Source organism: Chiroxiphia lanceolata, chromosome 1 (genome assembly GCF_009829145.1).
Source record: "Chiroxiphia lanceolata isolate bChiLan1 chromosome 1, bChiLan1.pri, whole genome shotgun sequence".
Taxonomy (NCBI): Eukaryota; Metazoa; Chordata; class Aves; order Passeriformes; family Pipridae; genus Chiroxiphia; species Chiroxiphia lanceolata.
The window spans coordinates 99,772,028-99,798,661 of NC_045637.1; the positions used below are offsets into that span (position 1 = coordinate 99,772,028).

The window sequence follows — 26,634 nt, forward strand, 5'->3', positions numbered from 1 at the left end:
TTAGAAATGACCATAAATTACCTCTGAAGGGCAGAAAGTTCGGAAATATTGATGAGCTGAAGATGTGAAGTCAGTGAATGATCATGTAGCTGTGCTTCAGAAGGCTGATACTTCTTGTTTGTCAGCCTAATAGTGAGTTTTACAAAATGAAATTTAAGTATACAAGAGAAATAAACTGTTGAAGACTTATATAATTGTTTTTGATTAGGGATGATAAACCAAAGGCTTTTAACAGCTGCTTTAATTAGAATATATGTGAGGAGTTTTTTTCTTAATGATGTTGTAGTGGTCTCTAAGGGATTCTGTTTACCGATTGTTCCTCACCCTTCTAGGCGTTTACTGGACACAGAAGATGAACTCAGTGATATTCAGTCTGACTCTGTGCCCTCAGAGGTCCGTGACTGGTTGGCTTCTACCTTCACACGGCAAATGGGGATGATGCTCAAAAGGACAGAGGAAAAACCCCGGTTCAGGAGTATTGTCCATGCAGTACAAGCTGGGATATTTGTAGAAAGGTGAAGTAGGATGTAATTACTTTGTTCTAGTAACTGCCCAGGTACCACAGATTTTGCACAATTACAGGAGGTGGAGGACAGTACCTTAGGGCAGAAGACCTCAGAGAACTAGTAGGTTACTCTATTGAATGAAGAACACTTTAATATGCTTCTAGTGATGTTCCTACACAGATTTGGATAACACCTCAAAATCTGGGATTAAGTAACAGATTGCAATCTGAAACAGTTCTGTTTCATCTATTCTTAGTATAGGACAGATGTAATTGCACAGTTGGTGTAATTTTGACAGAGAATATGCATTTCTGCATAGTCCTTGGTCAGGAGAGACAGCATTTAATATTCAGTCAGGCCAGACCAAACTCCCCCTTGGCTCTGTTTACTTCTGTGGTCTAGTATTTCTCATGAAAAACTGCTAAGAAACAAAACAAAATCCTTTATCATGGTATTACTGGAAAGAACTATAGATCAAGATTGATGTGAACATTTTAGAGTTCAGGGGGATTTCAAAAAAGCCATTGAGTCCTCTTAGCCTTCCCCGTTGCGATTTACATCAGAATCTGTTGCCAGAACTGATTGTGTTTTCTGAACCCTTTAAAACATTTAATCATTTCAATTTGGACTCACTTCCAATCTTACCTTTTCTTATCAAGTAACAACTCTTTGCTGACTCCCTTCATTCAAGCTAGGAGGAGGGCTGGCACATGTGAAACTGTCAACAGTCTTTAGACGGCCTGAAAGACAGCAGCTCCCAGATCCCTGGGAGAATTTTGTAACAGCAAAATTCAAGTCAGGAATGGAAGAGCAGAGCACTCACTGTTCATCAGAATTGCAGTGACAGCCTAACAGCCCTCTGTGCAGGAGGTTGGGTGTATCAGAGAGCAGACCACAAGCCACACAGATACACAGAAGCCTCCTTTGGCATGATTATAGCCAATATTTTTATCTGTGCACCAGTTACTGTACATATGTTGAGTGGCAGCAAATTGTGATAAGCATAAACCTGTCATTTTTCCTTGGAACAGGTTTCTCCTAGGTTTGACAGGCTATTTGTGAATTAACCCTCACTCTTAGTGGGGGACTTGCTTAACAAGGAAGTAAATTAACTGCTGCAGAGTAGGCTGTAGTAGGCTGTTTTGCAGCTGATCTGAATCACTGTGGCCCAAAGGAGATATAATGTGGCACCAGAGGAGGATTGTGGCTCTCCTGAGCTAAGGGAAAGGGATTCTGCCTGAGTTGTCACTTAAGAGAAGGCTGTGGAGCTTCTGACTGGAGGGAGGAAGGGATAAGAAATTTTGTAATTTGAGGAACAGGTGAATATAATTCTTCAAAAGGGGATGACTTTTTCCAGGTCTGAGTACAGAACATGATAAAGAAAAATGGAAGTGAAGGAAGACTTTGCACAGCATCATTTCAGATGGGAGAAGAGAGCCTTCCATCATCTCCTTTTACTCCAATGATGCCTAAGGGCAAAAAAGGATGACCTGTGAAAAGGCTTTTTAGCTATGACAATGCTTCTGCATTCACTAAGCCTGTTAAACACAGTGTGCCCTGAAAACAAGTTTAAAATCTAGTACATACTTTATAATCTTTTTAAAATATGCTTTATAATGAAGTTTAAAATCTGCTACGTACATGCTTTTAGTATGGTTACAGATGTTGATTTTTACCTGAAACACAGACATGGGGTGAACACCCAAAAGGTTTTATACTAATCTTGACAACATACAGACAAAAGTAACAGCTGTACCAAACTGGAGTTGCATACAAATGATTTCTGAGGAACATTCAGAATTAGCTTGCATGTGGGCCAGCAAGGACTAAGGGAGCTGAAAGATCAGTACAGACACGTGCAATGGAAAATTGGGAACATCTTGTTGTTTGAGTGTAGCCTTTCCCTCTGATGAAGACCTTCTTTGTCATGGCCTGCTGGGTAGCCAAGCTATGAGATAATGCGGAGCATATAGGCTCAAATTAGGCTATACAAAAAGAATAGTATAGAGAATATTGTGAAAGTTAGGAACAAGATGGAAAGAAAAAAAACAAATTAGGGTTTCCTGGGCTAAATAAGGTCTCCTGTAGTGGTCTGTTGTTTTATGATTTTTGTTGATTGCTTTATTTTGTTTAATTCTATTTATGTGTTGCCTTATCTATTTTGTCTTGGTAGAATGTACAGACGGACTTCAAATATGGTTGGCTTGAGTTACCCACCAGCTGTAATTGGAGTGCTAAAGGTAACCCCAATAAAAAGGTATTGAAAGAGGGTCTATACAAAGCATCAAGATAATACTGTGATATTCGACTTGATAAGGGAGTCTTAGTACTTGGCCTTTCCTTCTCTCTGACTTTAGTTTAGTTCACATACATTAATCATTTAAGAGACCTAAGGGAATATCCTTTCAATAAAGGAAAGAACAGAGTTCAAGGCTGTGGCCATTTTCAGGTTGTGAAGGTTACAGCTCTGTTCTGGATTACAGTGATTAAATCAAGGACTTGGGAATTAATCACAACATCCCACAGGGAAGAAAGAAAATACGGATGGAGAGAGGTGGAGAAGGAAAAGGATCAATTGCTGTAAGAGAAGGGAATTTCTCATGCTTCAGGTCTTCACGGTGACAATCAGTTTATGAGTATTGACCCTTTTATGAGTTTTGAGGTTTCAGAGGAAAAATTATTAGTCATAATTAGTCTCAAAAAACCCCAAAGGTTCAATCCATGGGACAATTGCAAAATTCTTGACTTAGACAGGAATTATCAAGACTACAAACAGATGTTAGCAACCAGCTGCCTATACAACTTTGCAGATTACATGTTGCATGTGGTTCAACCATGCCATGTAATGGTGAAGAAAGGTGATAAAGTGGGGCAATACGCAGTATAAAGGTCATGAAGACATCTTGTTGCATTGCTCCACACTGGAAAGACTTACACTTAGGGTACCAAATCCTTTTCATTACCCTCACTTGTGCAAATGGAATCTAAATTCTTTTTTCTTTTGCAACTACACTCCAACCAGCTTATGAGGGAATATATCTATAATGGCACCTCTTCTCTCGAGTTCCTTCAACAAGACAGTTGAAGATCCATCAGCTACTCTCAGTTGACTTAAACCTTACAGAATCCCTCTCTTTTTTCTATGTTTTCGAATGATTAAGAGTCATACAGAGAATTGATCATGCTAGAGTAAGTTAAAATAAATCAGTAACAACAAACTAATTTTGCTCAGGGTGAAATAACACCCACTTGGCCACTGTGGATTCTAGAATGTATATTTTTCCAAAACTGTTGTGAGAACATATTTTTACCTGGCTGGCTTTGGTTTTGGTAGTGGATGTGGTTGAAATGGGAGTTACTTATTTTGAAGAAGGCAGAAGAGGGTTCCCACAGAAGTGGGGTCCCCAAGCCTGCCAGAGTTCAAGAACTATTTGGACAATGCTGTCAGGCACATGGAGTGACTCTTGGGGATGTCCTGTGCATGCTAAGAGTAAGACTCAATGATCCTCATGGCTGCCTTCCATCTCAGTATATTCTGTGATTCTGTGAATTCTTCTGTCTTAAAATTTTCATCTTAAATTTCTCAGTCCCATCTCCTCCACTGAAAAGGTTGTATTTTATTCCTTGCTTTGGTCCAGTAAGGTCTAGTAAAAAAACCTTACAACTACCTGATTGCTTATTGTGCTCTATAAAATGACCTGATGATTCAAACGTGCAAAAGGGTGTAGGAGTGTACCACACACATCTCTTCAGCTGTTCTGGATTGCCATAATCAACATTCCCCTCAGAGTCATGTTAATAAGTACAAGGCATGAAGTCAAAACAAGCTTATTTTTGAACTGCATGCTCTCATTTTTGCTGCTGTGGCCAACAGGACATCTGCACTGAGTAATACAAACCTGTGGAATCACAGCTTTGTGGCAAACTGGGGTTAGTTTTAGTAAAACAATGAAATACTGCTTGTTGACTTATAAAACAAGTCTTCAAGGTTAAGAAGAGACAGAAAGTCAAGAAACTGACTTTAAAAACAATTAGTGTTTGTCTTCATCTCTAGGTTCCCCGAAGCAGTGGATTGGTGGCCAAGTAATCAGGACAGAGGACTGAGTAGTGTTATGTCTTGGATCTATTTTCTGTTACACTACAGTTGTCATATGTGACATAAGAGCATCTTATGCACTTCCACTGAGGCTACAGGGCCAGTAATCTAGCATGTGTAGAACAGAAAGTTTCCCTTGCTTCTCCTGCTCTCCTTAGGGAGAAGAAAAAGTTTTTCTCCTCTGTCACAAGTCATGTGTGAAATTATCTCTGCTTTTAGATCTCTCCCCAGTATAGGGGTCACTTCTGTGTTAAAGTTTTTTTAAGGTCGTAAAATCCACTAAGTTTCAAAGTGTAACTGGTGTTGCTGCAAGCCTATAGGCCATCTATGACACTTTCATGCTTCTGGTAAGAAGATTTCCCCCCCCCCCCCCAGTGATTTGGAGTAAAATGCTTCTGTCATTATTGTCCATAGCAAAACTTCTCTTGACTGACAAGACCAAGGATTTCTCCCTCAGTAAAATCTAAACAGCTCTCCTGTGAAACTTATCATCTATGTGATTAACCATTCTTTCATGCAGAAGAACAGTTCGGATGTGCTAGTCTGCAATTTCACAATTTGGTAAATTTTATCTGCTGCAAGACTACAACATTATCTGCAGGGAAAATACAATAAAGGAACAAACTCCTTTTATTTCTACAAGATAAGATTACCTTACAGTGAATTAACTTTCAGCACAGTTGACACATTATTTTTGATGTCTTATGACCCAGAAGCAAATTACTATATATATGCAAGTTTTAAATTAATTTGCTTCAATGACCAAAATAAGTGATTAAAAAATACAAATGCCCCCCCCAAAAAAAAGGAAAACACTTTAAATTGTCCATGTGGTTGCCTTGGGCATTATTTTTCTCTCTCATTTCTATTTCTCGTTTTCTAAGCTTGTTCAAGGGCTTCTTGGTGGAACTTTTTAATCTCTTGGTTGTTTTTACTCTCCAATGCCTAATGAAAGTGTTGAAAAACTGTAATTTATGATTGCTTTTTTGTGACTTGGGCCACAAATCATCTCTGGAGAAGCTTGACACTGCATTCAGTCTTTCAGCTCCTCACAGCTTCTAATATCAGCTGCTCACCAAGCAAGTAATTTACTGGGATAGGTGAAAGAAGAGATGCATATTGACCGTCCTTGATGTTCACTCACTAATTAGCCTCTCTGTGGACTGTAGTGCCACAACAGGTATAATGAGCTCTCTGTAATCAGCACTTATGTGAGTAGGAAGGTGGTAACAAAATATGTTGATCTCATTCAGAACAGAAAAAGTCCAGTAGCTTTATTGATGTATAGTGGGCCAACCACAAAGTGATTAAAATGTCTTTTGCATTTGACTTGAAGGCTGGTCTTGTGCCAGATGCAGCTACGTGGTTGATCTGTATACCGTTCTACTAGCTGTAACTCCCATCTGCATCTCTTTGTTGTTGGGATGAGAGAAAGTTTCATAAAGTTTCAGAAACATCCAATTCTGAGATCAAGGAGCTTCATCTTGCTAGATAATGAGTGCTATCAGCTTCCATGGCCTTCCCTAAAAGTTGATAATTGAACTTGGCCTTCTGCAAGAAGGCTTATACCTTATGCTTTAGCTTTATGAGCTGGGAAGTGAACTTTCCCCCCTCAGTCTCTTGATATTAATGCTGATCACGCTGCAGCATTAATATGTCATTTATAGCTGATTGGAACTTTCCTGACAGTAATTAGGTATTTACTCTTCTATTATAAAGCTTGGGGTTTTATATAATTGTTAGCACATAATGTAATATTGGATTTTCTTCTACACTGTAGTTTTTTGAAAACTCCACTGGACTCAATTACCTTTTTAAAAAATAAGGAAAATCAAGATCATGTTCTTTGGGCAAGTTAAGATGCAATAATCACAAATCAGGATTAATACTAAAATCGGAAGCAATTAAGTTGCTCTTTGGGTCTAGCAAGATAGTCTTTAGTTATCATCTTCGGTGATTGAACAGTAAGTGATAAAAATATGAGCTCAGGTGCCTGTATTTTTGTTTTACTGCAAAAAACCATATAACCTTATTCTGTTTTAAACATTAGTGAGGCATTGGAATGCTTTGCTCACAATACAGAGTTATAAGAACTCAAGAGGGACAGCAAAATCCAGAGGCTTCAATATCATTAAAAAAAATCTTCATTATTCCTCTTTTCTTCAAAATTATTTTCTTTTTTATAGACAAAGCATGTGAGTAGAGGACAGAGAGAGGTAAAATCAGCCCCAATAGGCCATCTCAATGTTTCAGGTACTAAAGCACACCAGAATTTTTATCTATTAGGATTCATCCTTTGGTGATTAAATTCTAGTGTAGAGAATTGCCATGTTTAGAATAAGTAAACAGTATATGTGTTCTTAATGGAAGCTTCCTAAACACAAGTCATACAGTACTGATGAGTATACTGATACTGTGATGATTCTGCATTGGTTAAATGGAATTGAAGAATTTATTAAAAAAGAAAATATATGCTGACATCACTTCTCTAATTCTCAATTTGTAGATTGTGAGGGAAAGTGAGAGAAATTGAACTATGATGATAAAAGGGATGACCATATTAATTGCCTTTTCTACCCACTCTTGCAGAATGTTGACAAGTGGTCCTTTGATGTATTTGCACTAAATGATGCCAGTGGGGATCATGCACTGAAATTCATTTTCTATGAACTTCTCACACGCTATGATCTGATCAACCGTTTCAAGGTCAGTAGTTAGAAGATGGTTATTTTCTTCCATCCTAGATTTTGTTCAACTTCCCTCTCATCCTACTTTATTCCATTCAAAAGGCAATTTTAGTGCTCTTTGAAGATTTTGTGAACACTGCACTTTCCTCAATAAGCAAGACCAGATGTGATTTAAGTAGTACTTTCAATTGCAATGGGACACCGTGAAGTAGATGGGGTTCCAAACAGGTTTCCACATGACATCTGGGAAATACTGCATATGATCCTCTCAGAATGATGGTGTCATTTTCCTGAACTTCATAGGACCCTCAAGTATGCAGGCACAAAAAGAGAACAAGAGATCATGAATGCAAATTCAAATTCATTACAATTAGTTAGGCCAGCAAGTGATTCTGCTCCCTCCTCCACTCTCATGAGACCCCACCTGGAGTACTGCATCCAGGTCTGGAGTTCTCAGCACAGGAAAGACATGGACCTATTGGAGCCACTCCAGAGGAGGACCACAAAAATGATCAGAGGGCTGGAGCACCTTTCCTATGAAGAAAGGCTGTGAGAGTTGGGGTTGTTCATCTGAAGAAGAGAAAGTTCTGATGAGTATTCATTCCAGCCTTCTAGTACTTGAAAGGGACCTATAAGAAAGATGGGGAATAACTTTTTATCAGGGCCTGTTGCAAAAGGACAAGGGATAATGATTCTAAACTAAAAGAGGGTAGATTTAGACTAGATATAAGGAAGATTTTTTTTATGGTGAAAGTAGTGAAACACTGGAACGGGTTGCCCAGAGATATGGTAGGTGCCCCATCCCTGGAAGCATTCAAGACTGGACTCAGAAACCTGATCTAATTGGAGATGTCCCTCTGCTCATTGCAGGAGTAGGTGGACTAGATGATCTTTAAAAGTCCCTTTCAACCTTAACTCTTCTATAGTTTTGTAATTGTTACAGAGGTTTGCAGATACAAATGTTATATATCTTTTTCTCCAACTTTGAACAGGCTTAAATTTGGATGGCAGAAACATTGCCATCTAGATCTTGACCATTCCCCTCGCACAGATACTCTGCTGTCCCTTCGTCTTTTGACATTTTCATTTCCAATTCCCATGGGTCCCCACTCACTTTGGCTAGAAAGAGTTTACAGGTCTTTGGGTCCTGTACTTCTTCAGAAACTGCCCATGTCTGATGAGACATCTTTGAAGAAGGTGTCTGGTCAGAGCTGCATCCTCTACTTATATGTACCCAAGAGGACAACAGCAGTGCTCCTCTATGGAAACAGTGAAACTGGAGAACCCATGTTGCCCATGTTGCCGGTTGCATACATTACAGCCGACAGCACCTGCATAGTCTCCTCTCTAGAAATCCCCTCAATTGCATTTTTTTGGGTGTCTGCAGTTACTCTTGAAGTCAGAAAAACATGGCAATCCCATAGGATGGACAGGCTGGATTTTGCTGTGAAAACCTAGAGGTCTGATAAATGACTTGCTATATGATGTGTTTCATTAGAAAATCTTGAATGTGAATAGTAAAGCAGAGTATTCCAGTGGGTTGTGAAGGCAACAGACAGTTGCTTGTATTTAGAAATATTTCTCCAGGGACAATCAATAAAGTGGTCACTGCTACTTTTCATAATCCATGTGTCTTCCAGACAGCATTTCATAGTATACTTATTTCTGTTTGTTTATGTGTGGGAATGATTTACCTATAATGTAATTATGAATGGAAAAACCAGGTTGAAGTAGTAACCTGAATTCACTCTCTCTCGAGTGCCTGTTTTGGATGTTTTAGTGTTTTGGTTTTTTGTCAAGTAAAAACTGCTCTTTGGAAACCTCTTATCAAAATACTCCTCTCTGAATGCTAGTCATTAAAGCCGTTTTGGTTTTTTTTCTTTAATTCTGTGATGCTTTACTTAGATTCCCATTTCTGCCCTGGTGTCCTTTGTGGAAGCTCTGGAGGTTGGCTACAGCAAACACAAAAATCCTTATCACAACCTAATGCACGCTGCAGATGTGACACAGACAGTCCATTACCTCCTTTTCAAGACAGGCGTAGTGGTAAGTAAAGGACTTGGCATCCTCAATATATAGTTAGATTACAACAGTTTTTGCTTAATAATGAAATTGTGATTATCCATAGTAGAACCCATTTGCACTGTAGACAAACTTCATTTGATATGGCTGGGCTAATAAAAGTAGAGACTTTGGATTATTTAGAAATTGAAGGTAGGTGAAGTTGTCGATAACTCTTCTAACAGTGATCTAAAGAGGATGAATGAAAAACCTAAGCCCGGTTTTTCACTCTCCCACAGATCTCCTGTGTGAATCTGCCAACACATTTATTGGAATTCATTTCACCTGATATGAAGGATCGTGTTGTCTAAGCTGTCTTCTTAACTTAAGCAATGGAGGCAGTACATCCAAAGGATAATTCATTACACTTATTTGAGCATAAGAGCTGTAATCTGGAAATGCTGATCCCCATCGACTTCTTTGCAGCAAAACCATCTGAACTGGCTTACATAGAAGCCTATGAACAGCTGATATCTGACAACAGTGTCAGGAATGGATAGAGGGCTTAAAAAAATATGTAGTGCACAATATGTTCCCACAGTGGTTTTCAAGACAAACAACAGAAATACATTTGAAGATTGACTAGAGAAATTGAAGGCAGATAGATTCCAGAGTGATGATCAACCATTGCAGTTTGGATTTAGCTGGAGGCCCATAAAGTTTCCCACACAGTGTACAGGATACATATGTATCTCATTCACTTCTTCTTTCTCCTGGTTACTGCTGCAGCCAGAAAGAGGAATGAAATTAATTCCAGTCTGATCCTGTGGGGCAGATCTGTTCCTCATATGATTTGCTTCACTTTTTCCAAGTATCCAGTTTTCCCTTGCCCTTGCATTCTCAGAAGCATAGAGGCAAAGGTGGCAGTGAAAAGGAAGTTTGGTGTTCAGTGTTTTACAGTTATCTCTTGTGGCTGCTGTGTTTGTGGCTGGTACTTGAATACATGTAATTCTGTTCTATTGTGCTTCCTTTCACTGTGGTCCTTCCACTAACTCATGTGCAGTTCCAGAGGCAAGGAGCCTTTCTAGTTCAGAGCAGACAGGTGAACCCAGGTCAGCAGATGTTGAGGCTCTTACTGAAGCTCAGGGCTTCTTGAACACTCCCCAGTTGTTACAAAGTCTAACTGGGAACTGTTGAAAATAAGGATGAGGGAAAATCATGGTTCCATGTGACTCAGCCTAACCAAATTCCAACACTCGCATGCCATGACTACCTTAGATGGGCTATACAAAATTACCGTAAAAATTCTCTGTCACCATCACTTGTGGAGATGTTTATGTCTCCCACTGTATGTTGATGATGCCTTTATCTGTAGAGTTCTGTAAGACACCTGAAGAAATCTGCCACCAGTTTGTACTGTGTGATAGAGCATAGGACAGAGAGGTGCAAGCTAACAGGGCATAGTGCAGCTCTTGCTGTGTCTTTTAGGCCAGTTTCAACAACTGTTTAGTTTGCTCACGCTTGGGAGCAACCTTTGTGCATAGATCTGCCTTTCTGCAGTTCCTTGTTTGCCACGCAGCTGTTGCTTGCAATTCTGAAGCCAGACCTGGATGCTCTTCCCTGAGGAGTCGCGTGCTCCAGTGCCTCCTGTAAATATGTACTGAGTCTCCTGTGTTGCATGTAGACTGCACCTGTGAATTGCAGTCACACTTAAATTAGAGCAGTAAACACTGCTGTTTATCAGAGGCAGATTTGGAAGGAGTCTGGGGATAGGGAAGGCCCTATCTGTCTCAAGAGCTGATTCAGACTGCCCGATTCTGATGGAAGTTGTGTCAGTTGCTCCTGATTGTTCCTGAAATAAAAAGGATTTAGGTCAGATTTTGCAGCTAATACAACTGCCTACTCAAAACCTCCCAGGAGATCCTAAACTGGTCACTGTTGTTTTTAGGACCGTTAGTTAATGAAAATGCACTGCAGGGTGTAGTCAGTAAGAACAGGTGCAATATGTACATTGAATTAAAAGGCAGCTCATACGTGAATGTCAGTCAAAACACTTTCAGATAGACAGTGGGTAGTTACAGAACTATTTGGCAATCACTGTGGTAAAAATTTTCCCTAAATGCAATACGTTTAAGCATTTCATACAAATATTTACTGTATTTACAGTATCTAAAACCTTTGCATCCCACGTGCTTGATGTTAACAACGCTCCCTATGTGTTACTCCTTGTGTGTCTAGACAACCAGACAGTAAAATGATTGATTGACCAAGAGAAAAATTATTGAACCCAGCTGTTATTTATAAATCTAAGGCAAAAGTGACTTAAACATTGAAGTGTAATGCTTTGACTAGGAAATTAGAATAAAAAACCACAAACTTTAGGGCTTTCTCAAAAGTTTCTAAAAATGATAAATAAATAACAAGATGTACATCTTTTGAGGTTATCTTCCTTGTTCTCCTCATGGTTCAGTGATTGGCACAGACATTTAGTTACTGCAATTTAGTGACATTCTTCTGTATCTGAGGCTCTGCTACACAGGTCAGCTGAACTGAAAATACATACCCTGGTGGTATGTGTTTACCTGCACGTGTATCATCAAGTTCCCTTTGAAGAACCTTGATTTTCTTGAGGTTTCCTTGTCTGTGTTCTGCAAAATTGCTTGTTCAGAAGGGCCTGTGTTTCCCCTTGCTCTGCATAAAACCTTATTAGCTCCTGAAACCATTTTGCTGATGTTCGGTTTATTTAGGTGAAGATCCAGGAAACACACTGGTTTGGCTTTTGTGTATTAGCCGGAGAAGTTTGCTTTAAAACAGCTGACAGGCTGCAGGGGAAAGGCAATGATGTGCAACATTGACTGTCAACAGGAGATAACTTGCCTTAAAAACCAAAAACCTTAATGCCTGAGAAAATGACAACTTACCTCATTCCTCTGTAATCTCTTTTCAGCACTGGCTGACAGAGCTGGAGATCTTCGCTATGATCTTTGCAGCTACCATACATGACTATGAACACACTGGAACCACTAACAACTTTCACATCCAGACACGGTGAGGCCACTGTAAATCATGATGAAGGGTTGAGACATGGAGGAGGAAACCTGTGGTGAATAACAGCACACCTAGAAAAGTGCCAGAACTTCTGTTTTCAAGTGCCGGAACTTCTGTTTTCAAGTGATACAGGAGAAAAGTTCACTTCCTTAGGTTGCATTCAATTTTCTCCTGCTCAGCCATTTACAATGGAATGCATGTATTTTAGCTTTCTGAGCATTGTTTCACATAAATGATCAGGAAAAAGAAAGGTCCCAAAATATTTTTGTGTAAGGGTGCCAAAGACAAATTGCTGTACAGAGTAATGTATTTTAATGTATTATAGTTTTGAAGGAGATACTGTAATTTGAAAATTTTTTTCTCCTTGTTGAATTTGAAGAATCAAACATTAACTGCATAAATCAGGCATAAATACAACAACATTTGTTGTATTTGTCAGTGAACACTACACAGACTATTGAGTGGAAAACCACACCTGCAGCAATGGCTTATGATGACCATTACCTGATCAGGGAAATATTTTTTAAAAGGTTTGTAAATCGCTAGACAGTAATTAACTGATCACAAACTAGAGTGGACCGGTGTATTTTATAAGGCTTTTGGGTTGGTGGAAGAAAGAAGAAGATGAAGGCGGCAGCAAAATTCAGAAGTGTGCAAAGATTATGAAATCTCTAGTTGCAGTGATAACCAGACATCTAATATCTGTGTATTATTTTGACAATAGGAGTGTACTGGTAGCAATGACAAAATGTCTAAATGTCCTCAAATGACCCTGTACACTTGGGCACTTCTAAGGTGCGTTGTATCTTACCCTAAATTAGATGTCTTTAGTGTGTTAGCTGAATCATGCTATGCATCAACAGTGGTTGCTAAGATAAGCACACATATGTGCAGGAAAGTTTAGGAATGTAGAAAAAAGTTTCTGTCTCTATTCTAGGCCAGGCTGCACTCCACTGGTTACAGCTTCATCCATGCAAGAATTAGAGATCTGCTGTATTTCCCAATACTTATAAAAGGATTAAAGGAAGGGCAGTTGTAATTTAATTTCTGTAACAGTGAACATCAGAGGGTATAAGGTGTCAGAGGAGAAAAATATAAACTGTTCTCTGAGAAGCAGGTCTGAGTGGAGACTTTAACAAGTCATACTCATCCTCTGTTGCCATAACTTCTTTGTCTTCAGGCCAGTTTAGCTATTCATGTATCACAGATCTCTGCCCTGGGGCTTAAAGTAAGGCATGAAGTACCTTTGGTCTTACTCTGTCCCACTGGCAATTGCCTTTCCGGACAACATAGTCTAGCACACATGTCAGAATGCAATTCAGTTATGTCTTGCCTTCAGCCAGTTTGCTGTTCTGGACACAGTATTGGGTCACATCTTGCAATTGCTTGCTTGGGTACAGTCAGGCTTTAATATCAGAGCAACATACAGAAGAACTGGAAAAAAGCCTCATGGTTCAAATTCCAATTTATGTATCTCTCACAGCTTTCAGCACTTGATTTCCAGTATGTAACAAAGCAACTATTGAATGTCAGCTGGTGAAATAGATTTTGCAGCGAGTTTTGATCTTTACATTTCTTTTACTGAATAACAGCAATTAACAAAGTATTACAAATGTTCTTAAAATGTGTGTGTCTGTTCTGTAGACTTAATTACTGCAACTGATCAAAGGAAAACTTCTAAATGTGAGACTGTAGACAGGGAAGAAACAACATTTCCTATGTTTTCTTTTAAATGCTAGGTCAGACTCAGCCATTCTATATAATGACCGGTCTGTGCTTGAAAATCACCATGTTAGTGCGGCGTATCGTCTTTTGCAAGATGATGAAGAGATGAATATTTTATCTAATCTCTCAAAGGATGATTGGAGGTAAAAATTAACATGGTGGCTGCCTAGGAATATTGCAGCATCACCATAGACTGCTATTACCTTGTTTGAATAGCGGTATGCATTATTGTATATTACATGTTAATATTTCTATGCTACAAGGTAAAGAACTTTAAAAGGTGTTTGTCTTGCTTATTTCTGCTTTCAGTTTTCACCTCTGATACTGAAGCTAGACTTTTTGATGATGCATTATAATACAGAAATTGACTCCCATCTAATTTCTAAGTATCACAGAGACACTCTTTGTGCACATCCATTGTTAAGTGAATGTAGAGCTAGCCTACTGTTTGTTCATCCTAAAGCCTAAACATAACCTTTATCTACTTTGACACTTCCTGCCTGGAAATTATAAATGGGACTTAAAGAATGAAATAATCCAGTCCTTGGAGTATAGATCAGTCTACTGTATGTGTCAAGGTGATGTAAGAAGCTGTAATTTAAAATAAACCTCAAGAAATATATGATTTATGTGCCAAAATCAGCCCATGATTTCCTTTCTAATACCAGACAATTCAAACTGATAACACTTTTCTGTTTTTATGGGATCTTTTGAACTTCAAGGTGTGGTACTTGAAAAATAGCCCAGTGTGCTAGACAGAGGGAATCCTGCTCCCTGGTCTTTTTCAAGGAGGGGGAAGCAACTTGTGGGACCCTATGTAACACACAGTGCCTTCTGCATATGCTTAAATGTGACACAGTGTTGAGTAATCATTTAATCTTATTTTAATATAAATATGGGGAAATGAGCCCTTCTCTGGGGCCTGGCTTCTAGTAAAATGGTCAGTGAAGGCTCTGCTTGCTAATCTGTTTAGCCTGAATTTCCTGTTTATTTTAACTTGTGGACAGTGATGTGATCCTATAGCTAAACACCAAGAATAACACTCAGGAACTTAGATGGCTAATTTCAGTCAATTGTGAGTGTTGTGAAGTAGTGGCCTGAAAATTCTATCCCCCAATATGGAGAATAGTCTCATAGTGGTCAGTAAAGAGGAACAGAAAAAAAAATACCTGCACCGAGATGTTAAAAATCTCTTTTAGCTACAGCTGGCAATGCCTAGTCAAATATCAACAACCTTTTATGTTGGTGGGGAAACATAAGGAAACTAACTGACTGGAAACATCAACCTTAGAGCCACTGTCTGCAGGGAATAGCCACTGTTTACAGTGGAACAGCTAATTGAGTATGCTTCATTGCATAGATACTGCATTAGGGAAATGGTCTGCTTTCAGGCTTTAAACTGTTATTGATTGAATCAAAACCAGCTTCAGATATTTCTCACTGATTCTATAGTGCCAACGTGTGTCCTGTTGATGCAATGTGCTTAGACCCAAAGTTTCAAGTATTAACCTATCTCTTTAAGAAATACTGTAAGTGCCTGAGCAAAAATATTGAGTGATTTGGATTGCTTATTTGTTGTCTCTCAAGTAGGGCTTTTTTATTTTATAGCTGCTGATCAAGCTGCAGAATAAAAACCATTGTCTGTAAGGGCTCTAATTAAAAAACATTGTGATTTTTGCATGCTTTTTCTTTTGACTGCCAGTATTTCATACAATTCCCATAGGCAAACATTTGGGAAGCACTTGTAAACATCAACTGACTCAGCAGAGGTGTTGGGAAAAAAAAAAAAAACAAAAAAGCCTAGAGTTTTCCATTCTGGCACTCAAAAATAGGACACTCAGTACTGAAGAATGCTTTGGAAAACTAATGAAATGTGTCCAAATTAAACTTCACTTTTGCAGACAGACCTGATAAATCTCTCTCAGCAAAAGGCCCTGGTAATGTTTTTTGGAAAGTGAATTTTTAAGTGCCTTTCTGAGCTGAACTCTGACACCTTTTTTCACATTACTAGTAAGAGAAAATCTGATGATCAGTGGATTTTGCAATCCCAGATGTCTATGTGGATTTTATAACCTTTCTGGAATTCAGTCATCTAGTTAGGGAGTGTATTTTTAGGAAAGATATGCAGAAAATTGGAGATACATTTCACTGTTGGAAAATAAATGGCCACACGTTCTGTAAGGAAAGCGGATGAGAATGGAAGAGAACTTTAGTGTTACCATCAAGAAAAAGAGTTGAAGTCTTACTGGTACTTAAACTACTTTTTTTCTCCCCTCCATTTTAAAAAAACCTCTGGTGCTCATTAAGTATTTGAAAATCACTTGAGTTGCCTCATTTCATGAATCCCATTTGTGCAAGTTATCAACAAGTTAATGAAGAAACTATAACAAAAACCAGATCACAGTGAGCTAAGAAAATAAACTGCAAAGTGAACAAATGCTTTCCAAGATACTACTATAGATATCTTTTCTGGCACTCTATTTAATTGCTAATAACTTTGATGCAGTTTATTAAAACAGAGCTCTTTACTGCCAAGTACAGGAATAAAAAGGTGTCTGGAAAATCTTTGGTTGCTTAGCTTTGTATGGGAGGACAACTTTGGGAAGTAACCTTTAATTCAATACTAACTTTGTCAGTAAAGCTGCTTGGCATTTTGTCCCTGTGCTGGTTTAAAAATTAACCAGCAGGGGAAACCAACCCAACTCAAAAGAGAGATTACAAGTCAGAATAACAATTTAATAAAATAATACAATAAGTACGACCACACAGACAAGCAACTGGCCCTAACCCACAAAGCCCAAAAGTACAACCCAGCACCCCGGGGCACAAACAAAGCGGTGCTCCCTGGGCCCCCCCTTGAGTCCAAAGCAAAGGGAGAGGGGAAAAACCTGCTGGTGGGAGAGCTGCTGCAGTCTGGCCAACAGTGGTGATTGCAGTCCAGCTGAGGGTGGTGGTCTCAGCCCGGCTGAGAGCGGTGAGCTGCAGTCTGGCTGAGAGTGGTGAGCTGCAGTCCTCCTCTGGATCCCACGAGTGGTGGGAAGGTTCTGAAACTCCAGGTTTATATATTCTCCAGCTCAGGCAGGAATGCTTAGTCCCTCCCTCAGAGCAGGGAATTCCATAAAAGGATGCTCAGTCCTTCCCTCAGAGTAGGGAATTCCATAAAAGGGTGTAAGGGTGCTCAGTCAGGGAATTCCACAAAAGGGCATGAGGACAGGAACATCCCCCCACTTTTCAGGCCTCTACTGACAACAGTTTCTGGGAAATGGCATGGAGGGCTATAGAATACACAGTTTTGGGCTACACCCATCCAGTGATGAATCGGTCCCAGCTGTTCTAACTAGGACAGTCCCTCAAATAATTCTGAGCCCTCTTTGTTAATCACTGTTATTAATTTCAAGATTGTGGTGAGAAACCATGAATTTTTTTAGACTGAAAACAACTTTGGTCATACTCTTCTTTTGTAAGTATAAGCGTGTGCATGGTTGCATAATCATGCCCTTTCCTTGTAAATTTTTGTTCCTTTGCATTCAGGATGGACATGTGAATATTCTGAGTGTTATACCTTTAGTGAGAACCAGCCAATGATGATATTTCCTTTAATGCAGTGTTTTCCTATTAATTTCTTTAATAATAAAGTGCTGAGGCTTCAACCGGACAAAATTATCAAAATAGTTCAGTTCAGGAGATGTTGTATGGTGCACTAAGTATTTTTGTTTAAACCTTTGTTTAAGGTTTTGTTTAAGCCTTTTATCAAACAGTTCCTGTCATTGTTATCACACTTCAGCTATCTGTAGGTTTCTATATAAACCAGCTGAGCTGGTTTGCTCTAAAGAGTTGGCAGAGATCAGCATCTCCAGATCATTGCTCTTGTTTTCTCAGATAATAAGTGTAATGAATTATACTTTGAATTATCTCAGCTAGGTAAGAAACCTGAAGAAATGCTACCACCAGTTTGTACTGTGTGATAGAGCATAGGACAGAGAGGTGCAAGCTAACAGGGCATAGTGCAGCTCTTGCTGTGTCTTTTAGGCCAGTTTCAACAACTGTTTAGTTTGCTCACGCTTGGGAGCAACCTTTGTGCATATGATCTGCCTTTCTGCAGTTCCTTGTTTGCCACGCCTCTGTTGCTTGCAATTCTGAAGCCAGACCTGGATGCTCTTCCCTGAGGAGTCGCGTGCTCCAGTGCCTCCTGTAAATATGTACTGAGTCTCCTGTGTTGCATGTAGACTGCACCTGTGAATTGCAGTCACACTTAAATTAGAGCAGTAAACACTGCTGTTTATCAGAGGCAGATTTGGAAGGAGTCTGGGGATAGGGAAGGCCCTATCTGTCTCAAGAGCTGATTCAGACTGCCCGATTCTGATGGAAGTTGTGTCAGTTGCTCCTGATTGTTCCTGAAATAAAAAGGATTTAGGTCAGATTTTGCAGCTAATACAACTGCCTACTCAAAACCTCCCAGGAGATCCTAAACTGGTCACTGTTGTTTTTAGGACCGTTAGTTAATGAAAATGCACTGCAGGGTGTAGTCAGTAAGAACAGGTGCAATATGTACATTCTGATGGTGAGGAAATGGGTCCCTTTTTCCTCCTCAAATAATGGAAGAAGGACAGTGGGTAGATTATAGGGGTATAATGCTCCTTCCTTTCTCATCAGCTTGCAGGATTTCTTCTTTTCTTGGGTACAGTTTTAAGTTACCTATTTTTTAAAGAATTGGACAACTTTTCTGGAATCAAGTTATTTAAGAAATTACTTGGGACAGTTAGTATTTGAGTGAATTAAACTTTTATCTTTATGAACTTCTTCCTGACTACAAAGCTGGGTTTGAAAACTAGGGAATGAAGGAGAACAAGATATAGGAGAAATACCGGGGGGATCTCTGACTTTATAATCTCACTGGTAAGTGAAATGAAGTGAGAGCTGAATTTGTGTGCCCTTTCACAATATGTCAATATTTACGAAGCCCAAGTATCCAGCACTATAGTTTTGCACAATTTCACAGCAATTTGAAAGTGGTGCAGCCTCTTCTCTTACCTCATTCTACTTTGAGACCGTCAAATATATTTTCTTAAAATAAAAGAAGTGGAAACTGTTTCAGTTGACTTGCTTTTCCTCTGCTTTTATATACTGTGCTTCTCTAATAGAAAGGTGTTAGTCCAGATGAAAGACTGATTCCTCTGAAGGTATGTCGTACAACATTAACAGGCTTTTGTGCATTATTAGGATCCTTAAATATAGTCCAGAGATGCTTCAGTGGAAACACCACTTGTAAACAATATCTGGGATTTGTCTAGCCAGGGCTGCTAGACAGCATGCAGACTGCAGCACCATAATGTGTTGTGTGGACTTTGAAGACAATTGCAGAAACAAAGTGCTAAAAATGGTCAGAGCAAAAATTAACAGCTGTGTGTACCAGGCCCTAATCTGACTCAGATGTGAAACCAAGAAATGGATAAACATATATCTGTGATTCTCTCTGTAATGAATTTCCGCATTATCTCGACCTAGCAAAAAATGAACAAAGTTATCATCCTCTAGTGTTATGTCTTTTGAGATTTTCTCTCATGCATTCCCTATATCCACACTTTTCAAAGTCACCTGCTGTTGTGATGCCTGTTGTTTGAAGTAACAAATAAGAACTCTTCAGTAGTAAAATCCTTACTATCTCTGAAGCATTTGTCATCTCTGTCTCAGAGGAAATAATGTTCTTAAGTATGTGCAGAGTTCAGAGAATGTGCATATTCCAGATTTGCATCTGTGAAAGGGGAACTAGAATGTGTGTGCTTGTAAGCATATGTACATGCTTGAACTGCAGTCAGTGCCTCATTTTCCTGGACTGAGTCCTTTGCTTTTGTATTCCTTCTGCAATAAGCTATGCACAAAGTAGCCCATGCAGACCAATAGGATGCAGTTGCAGTCCAGAGGATGTAGAGAAAAGTCTGCTGTTTCCCAGTGCTAACTGTTCCCACAGAATAATCACACCCTTTTCTTGTAAAAATGTGTCTCTATGCATTTGGGTTCTCCTTGTTTGTATTGACAGTGAGGTCTGTGCTGCTGGGAACTGACCAGGACTGGCAAAAAGAAAAAAAATTAAAAATAATTTAAAATTAGTTGCTTTTCAGCCACCATATTGTTAGTCAACATACATGCTTAATATAAGTATATGTAACTATAAGACATAAAAGATATCTATATTTTATATAACTGTAAGACATATTTTTATAGTCAACAACAGTGTTGACTATGCAACTGATTGTACTTAGAGGTTGGGAGGAGGAGGTGGTTATACTGGGGTAAGAGTGAGGCCAGCTGATGCCATCAGTGTGCAGAACTCCTGGAGATGGGGAGGCTGCATTATGTGCCATCCATGGGGTGGGGTAAGCACAGAAGTCTTAGGTCTCTACACATTGGTGGCCTGGGGCTAGAATTTGAGCACAGCCACTAGAGGCAAGAGAGATGTAGTCAAAGTAGACTACATCCTTCATGAAATATTTATGAAAAGGAGAATGGTAGCTTTTATTTTAAATGAATGGTGACCCATTTCTGAATCTTACAAAACCTGATCTAATATGCCAACCTTGGACTGTTCTTCCGCTTTAAACCTGTGGAGAGCTGAACTGAGAGAAAGAGGAAATAAATTTGTATTGTGCCTAGATCAGAAGGTTCTGATATTTAAAAATGTTTAGGACATCCATATCATCTTCAAAAGAATTTCATCTGGAGTCTAAACAAGTGTTGTGGTTAATTAATAATAATACTAATGCTACTGCTGCTAATAATAATAATAATAGTAATAAAATGAGAGAGAAATAACCCAGGAGACACGAGTGATGCACAGTAGCATTGCTCACCATCTGCTGACTGATGCCAAGCCTGTCACCAAGCAGTGGTTAGTGACTCCAGTTTGTATACTGGGCATGTCATTCTATGGTAAGGAGTATCCCTTTGGCGTGTTTGGTTCAGCTATCCTGGCTATGCTCCCTCCCAGCTTCTTGTGCTCCTGCTCACTGTCAGAGCATGGGAAACTCAAAAGTCCATGATTTGGAATAAGCACTATTTAGCAAAAATGAAACCATCAGTGTGTTGCCAACATTATTCACATATTAAATCAAAACAAAGCACTGTACCAGATACTAAGAAGAAAATTGACTCTATTCCAGCCAAAACTAGGACAGCAAGTTTTCTTAACAAAACTTAATACAGGAATAGTTTGAATTTATAATATCAGGAAAGTAGTGCAGGTTCTCAAAGTCTTCAGTTCATATATGCATCATATATAGTAGTTTTTCTTTTAGTAGTGTGATTAAACTTTCAGCATAGGTATCTACCAATTTTAGTCAAGTTCGCCTGACTCTGAGGCTTCCATCTAAGAATGCCCTATAAAAGAAATCAATTTAAGAAGTTTGTGCTTAATTGAAAAAGCAGTACTAATACCAATATGCTCTTCAGAAAACATCTAGGATTTCTCTTACCAAGGATCAGCCACTTGGCTTAATTTGCAGCCCTCCCACTTCTATGTTTGTATAGAAAATCCTTCATCCTCTTTCCCATCTCTGAAAGAGGTATAATAGAAAGAGTTACATACAAAGGCATTGCTGTCAAAAATTTGCAAATAGGCAACAAAAGAAACTGGAGTTTGTCTGATGCTGGGTTTTGTGCTTCTCTTTCCTTGCTGCTCTCATTGTGATGCCATTCAAAAGAGAATTCAGAGCTCTAGTGATTGAGATGGTGTTGGCCACTGATATGTCCTGTCACTTCCAGCAAATCAAAGCTATGAAGAATGCTTTGCAGCAGCCAGAAGGGTGAGTCACTTTACAACACAGTGCAGTGTGGGGCTGCATTTTCAGTGGGAGCTTTGCCATTGTGTTTAACTTGAGAAGCAGTTCTCCAGAGGCCCTCACTTTGTCTGATGTCCCCATCAATTTTCTTTCTGCTGTTGAATTTATAATGAATTCACTTAGGAAGGCATTGGCACACATCTCTACTCTGTACTGGTGGACCAAAGCTTGGAAATGTTCACCATTGTTGGGAAAAGCCTCACTGGGCGTTTTCCTGGTGGGTAACACCAAGGACATGATTCAGTTGAGTCATCTCTACAGATTAAGTATGACACAAGGTTATAAGATCTGCAGAACACAACTTACGCTTTTGCCCTTCTGCCGATGCTATCAGCTGCCAACTCTGCAAGGGGCCTGCTTTGTAACCAGAGGACAGATGAAAACAACTTGAGATCCACTGAGGGAACAACTGGAAAATAATAGATGGAGCAGTATGGGAAAGGCCTTTTCTTCTTCCCAGTACGTCACTGGGAGCTGTGATATTTTGTTTACAGCTCTTCCCCTTAAAATTCTTTCTGTACAGCACAAAGTGCTGAGTGATGGTCAATTTTTCACCCTGGACAAAGGTCTGTCCAAAGCGTCCCAGAATTATACCTGTATAAGAATTTTGTACCTGTAGCAGACCAGAGTGTGACTAGCCACTTTGTCTTCTCAGAAGCTACAACTCTTTCAACTATTTCAGATAGCCAAAAAGTGGAATTAAAAAATGAGACCACCCATCCCGAGAAAGCTTTTAGGCTAGCCTCTTAGGTTATGGTTGTAAGAAATCACCAGCCTTTTTTCTGTGAAAACAGATGCCAGGGTTCGTTTCTGATCTCACACTAGTTTTCTATCAGTGAAACATTTATCAGTTACTGTGCAGACTCATCAGAGCCCCTGAGATGAGATCCTGGTTTTTCATTACAGTATGATGGTAGGGACTAGCTTCTCTTCTGAGCTGCTTAAAATGTAGCCCAGATGAAATGGGAAACACAGCAGCTCTTCAAGCCTGTTAGTGCAGACAAGCAAGCCTGGAAAGTTGTTCAATGAGGCTGAGCAACATTTCTTTTTGTATTTTTTAATGTCTCTTTTAAAACAGGAATGGTGTATGTTGGAGAAATAAGACAGTCGTTCAGAGTTGTCTGACTTTATGAGCAGAGAAATCACTTTATTAATGTGCTGGCCAAGGATTCTAATTACCTTATTTCCCTGAAGGTAACATTTTTGTCATTGTCCCCTGCAGGAGTAGACAATTAATTTGTTTAATCTTTTGGGTTTTCAGAATTGACAAGCCGAAAGCCTTATCGCTGTTGTTACATACAGCAGATATCAGTCATCCAGCCAAGGCTTGGGATCTCCACCATCGCTGGACAATGTCTTTGCTAGAGGAGTTCTTCAGACAGGTAAAGCCAGGGCCATTCCTTCATATTTCTGAATATGGGCGAAGAAGTAGGATTGGGCAAAGAAGTAGGAAAATATGAACACAGATATTTTCCTTTTCTCTAAGTACCTCCTAAATGGTATGAAGCTTTCTCCTCTGCCACCAGTAACACTGGCCATTATACCTTTTAGAAAGTTAATTTTCTTATACACTGTCTATAGATGTAAACAGTTTCTACCTAGAAGAAATTCTAATTTGGGAAGCTAATATATCTTTCAGATTAGGAAAATATAGAATATGTGTCACTCAGCTCTAGAACCATAAAAACAGATTTGGCTAGCTGTACTCTAAAGAACTGTACTTTCATTGTTGGGGTGGATATGAAAAAGGCTTATTTTTCCCTTACTTTAGGTGAACTGAACTGATCAAGATTATAGCTCATAGTGGACCATCTGTTGACAGACCCACAAATCTAAACAAATCATTGAGCTCTGTGTGATTGTTAAAAGGTCCTCAAGTGATTAATAAAAACATTTAAAGACCTGCCTTAAAAAAAAAAAAGAAGTAAAGAGAGAGCTCTTGAGGAGTGCTTAGGATACTTTTCACTAATATGAATTAGTAACCTAAGCAGAAAATTGAGTGCTCATTTTCCCTCTAGAGTTCTATAACTTCATGTTATATAGTAAATCTGAATGCAAAAGGGAAAAATATATGACAATTTTTAAAAAGTTCTGACAATTTTTTAAAATTACGTTTGTTTTTAAAGACACTGCAGGAATCCTTTTTTAAAGAGGACATTGCAAGAATTTACTTTGAAATGAATCACTTTATTTGTTTTTCAAACCATGAATGTCTTTAGAGGTAGATCATACCCACAGCTATCTCTTGTGTTGCCACACTGGAGACTCATGCAAGTAGGATGGTTTTAACATGCATATAAGGGAAGAAAATGTGCATGTTTATACTTTTCTAGCTCAAAATTATACTAAATGTGTTAAAATACACAACTGCTGAGTCCCCTAAAGACTTGTGATGGAATTAAGATTAGGCAGGTGTGAGACCACAAAAAGTCCAAGTTTTGATCTGTTTTACACATATAAAGAAGGCAAAATTATTATTTTATATTTTTATAAGAATAATTTCATTTCAACTAACAAATCTTACTTTAGCTTTGAATGATGAATGCCTCCACACTTAGATGAAGCTATGTATAAAACTTGTATTCTAGTTCCAAATTCAGATGCATTAAGCTTGTCACGAAGCATGAACTTGTGTTCATTGAAGTTATTTAGTACTAGATCAATAAGTACATCCCTACCTCACAGCAGAAGAATGCTTCTCTCAAGTTGTAATGGTTAATTTTTGCAGTAACCAGGAGGGGACATGGCTAGGACACTGAGGTTATTCTATACCATCTCATGTCGTTTTCCGGGGATGAGGGTAAAGGGTATAAGGGCTTTCTTCCAGGTCAGGATAGCGTGGTGAGGGTTGGGTTGGGCTCTGCAGTGAGCATTTGCATGTGAATCATTCGCCTGTCTCTTTTACACTTTCGTTATTAGTATTATTGCTGTTACTGTTCATTTTCTTATCTCGCTGCTGTTTTTATCTCAACCTACGATCTTGACCTTCTGTGCCTCCAGTTCTCCTCTCCAGCCTGCTGCAGGAAGGGACGGGAGGAGAGAGTGGCACACAATTTGGAGGTTTTTGGTAGGAACGCTAAATTGGAGAATACAATTCCTAAAGCACAACAGCCTAGTTCGGCACCCAATGTGAGGCTCGAAGTTTTGAGATAAAAACAGATCTGACCACAATGGGTTGGAAGAAATTCAATCAAAGCATTTGTTGTATTAGGTGTGTAGCCACTGGTCACAATGTTGCTTGGTCTGTTCACTGGTTGTTGCTGTACTGTGTGATATCAGCTTATAATATGATAATATCAAGGACAATGAGGGTCCTTAGGGATGTGTATTCAGTGTTGCTCTCCTGCCCTTACCCCAGGCGCTACCTTTGGGAGTCCATTAATAATCATACCTCATCTGTGGGGGGAACAGGGGAGGATGATTTTTCCCAGCTTTTCACCCCATATTCCTCCTTCAGACCTGTTACAACAGCTTTTGAGAATTTTGAATTCCCTTTGGATGTTGAGGAAATCATATTCTTATTACTAAGTCTGCCAGGTTTCCTCAGTGCAGTCCACCACACCATGAAGTTACTGAGAGATCTGCCCGGGGTGAATAATCATGAGTGGTATAGAATGTGGGAGAAGATGGGCCAGCTTTTGAGGGACTGTTCTGCTCCAATGGTTTGGAAGTTCACTGCTGAACAACTGCAGGACCCTGATTAAGTGGCAGATTATTTGAAAGAAGACTGATGTGGCAGCTCCAGAGAGGTGTGAACTTATGCAAGTGCTGAGCCCTGGCTACTTTTTGTCGAACACTGCTCATTACTAGACAGCACCCTCAGGGGGAAGAGGAGAAAAGCAGACCAACAGGCACTGTGGTCACTCAAACTGCAGCTGAACCAGAGAAACAACTTCTACCAGTAGCAGAAGAAGAAATCCAAGGCAAAATCAGTTCACATAGTGAGGGATGAAGAGGAAGCAGTGCTCTCAGAACAGAAGGAAGAGGCAGGGCCAGAGATAATCACTGCATCCTTATCCCTGGGTGAGCTGCAAGATATGCAGAAAGATTTGAGCCGCCAGTTGGGTGAGCCCCTGGTCACCTGGCTGCTCCGATGCTGGGATATTACAGCCCCAAATATGAAACTAGATGATAGTGAAGCCAAGCAGCTGGGATCCCTGTCCTGAGATGGGGGCATTGGCAAGCGGACTGGGAAGAGGACAGAGTCTCAGCCTCTGGAGACAACTCCTATCAGGTGTAAGGGAAAGGTATTCTCTCAAGGATGATCTAGTAGTGCCCCCAAGCAGGTGGAATGCCATGAAGCAAGGTATCCAGTATCTGAGAGATGTGCTGGAGGTAATTTGTAGGGATTCAAATGATGAGCAGTTCCCTATAGATACAGACGACATCCAGTGTACGCAATCCCTGTGGCAGAAGTTTGCAAAGAGCATGCCATTGCTGTGTATTGTTGGCATTTATGTCAATGAAAGTAGAACAAACAGTGCTTCAGGTGACTACCCAACTCAGGCAATATGAAGATCATTGTTTTTCCTCCTTACTGATCTGTGCTTTGGCTGTGGAAAGAGTGTCCAAGACTGCGGGCAGATTCAGAAGTCTCGAGCAAACTGGAGAGGAAATGTCCCATGCACCACCAGTATGGACCAGAGTCTCTGCTGTTGGGCAAGCACCCCCGGCTGGGGAGAGAGAGCAAACACCATGAGGTAACCTGTAGTTTTTCCTGTTTGACCATGGAGAAG

The 26,634-nt window shown here is 39.6% G+C and overlaps 1 protein-coding gene across 14 annotated transcripts in view; it reads left to right on the forward strand.

Annotated features, from left to right (window-relative positions):
- Positions 1-26,634, forward strand: part of PDE1C (phosphodiesterase 1C) — a 333,339-nt gene that overhangs the window by 254,930 nt on the left and 51,775 nt on the right. For all 14 annotated transcript variants that reach the window (XM_032690599.1, XM_032690494.1, XM_032690515.1 and 11 more), the window contains 8 exons: positions 333-515; positions 2,680-2,746; positions 7,192-7,308; positions 9,195-9,335; positions 12,238-12,338; positions 14,078-14,206; positions 21,761-21,862; positions 23,160-23,280. In XM_032690599.1, coding sequence (XP_032546490.1) covers positions 430-515; positions 2,680-2,746; positions 7,192-7,308; positions 9,195-9,335; positions 12,238-12,338; positions 14,078-14,206; positions 21,761-21,862; positions 23,160-23,280 — 864 coding nt within the window. In that variant the 5' untranslated portion in view covers positions 333-429. The remainder of the gene's footprint in view (positions 1-332; positions 516-2,679; positions 2,747-7,191; positions 7,309-9,194; positions 9,336-12,237; positions 12,339-14,077; positions 14,207-21,760; positions 21,863-23,159; positions 23,281-26,634) is intronic.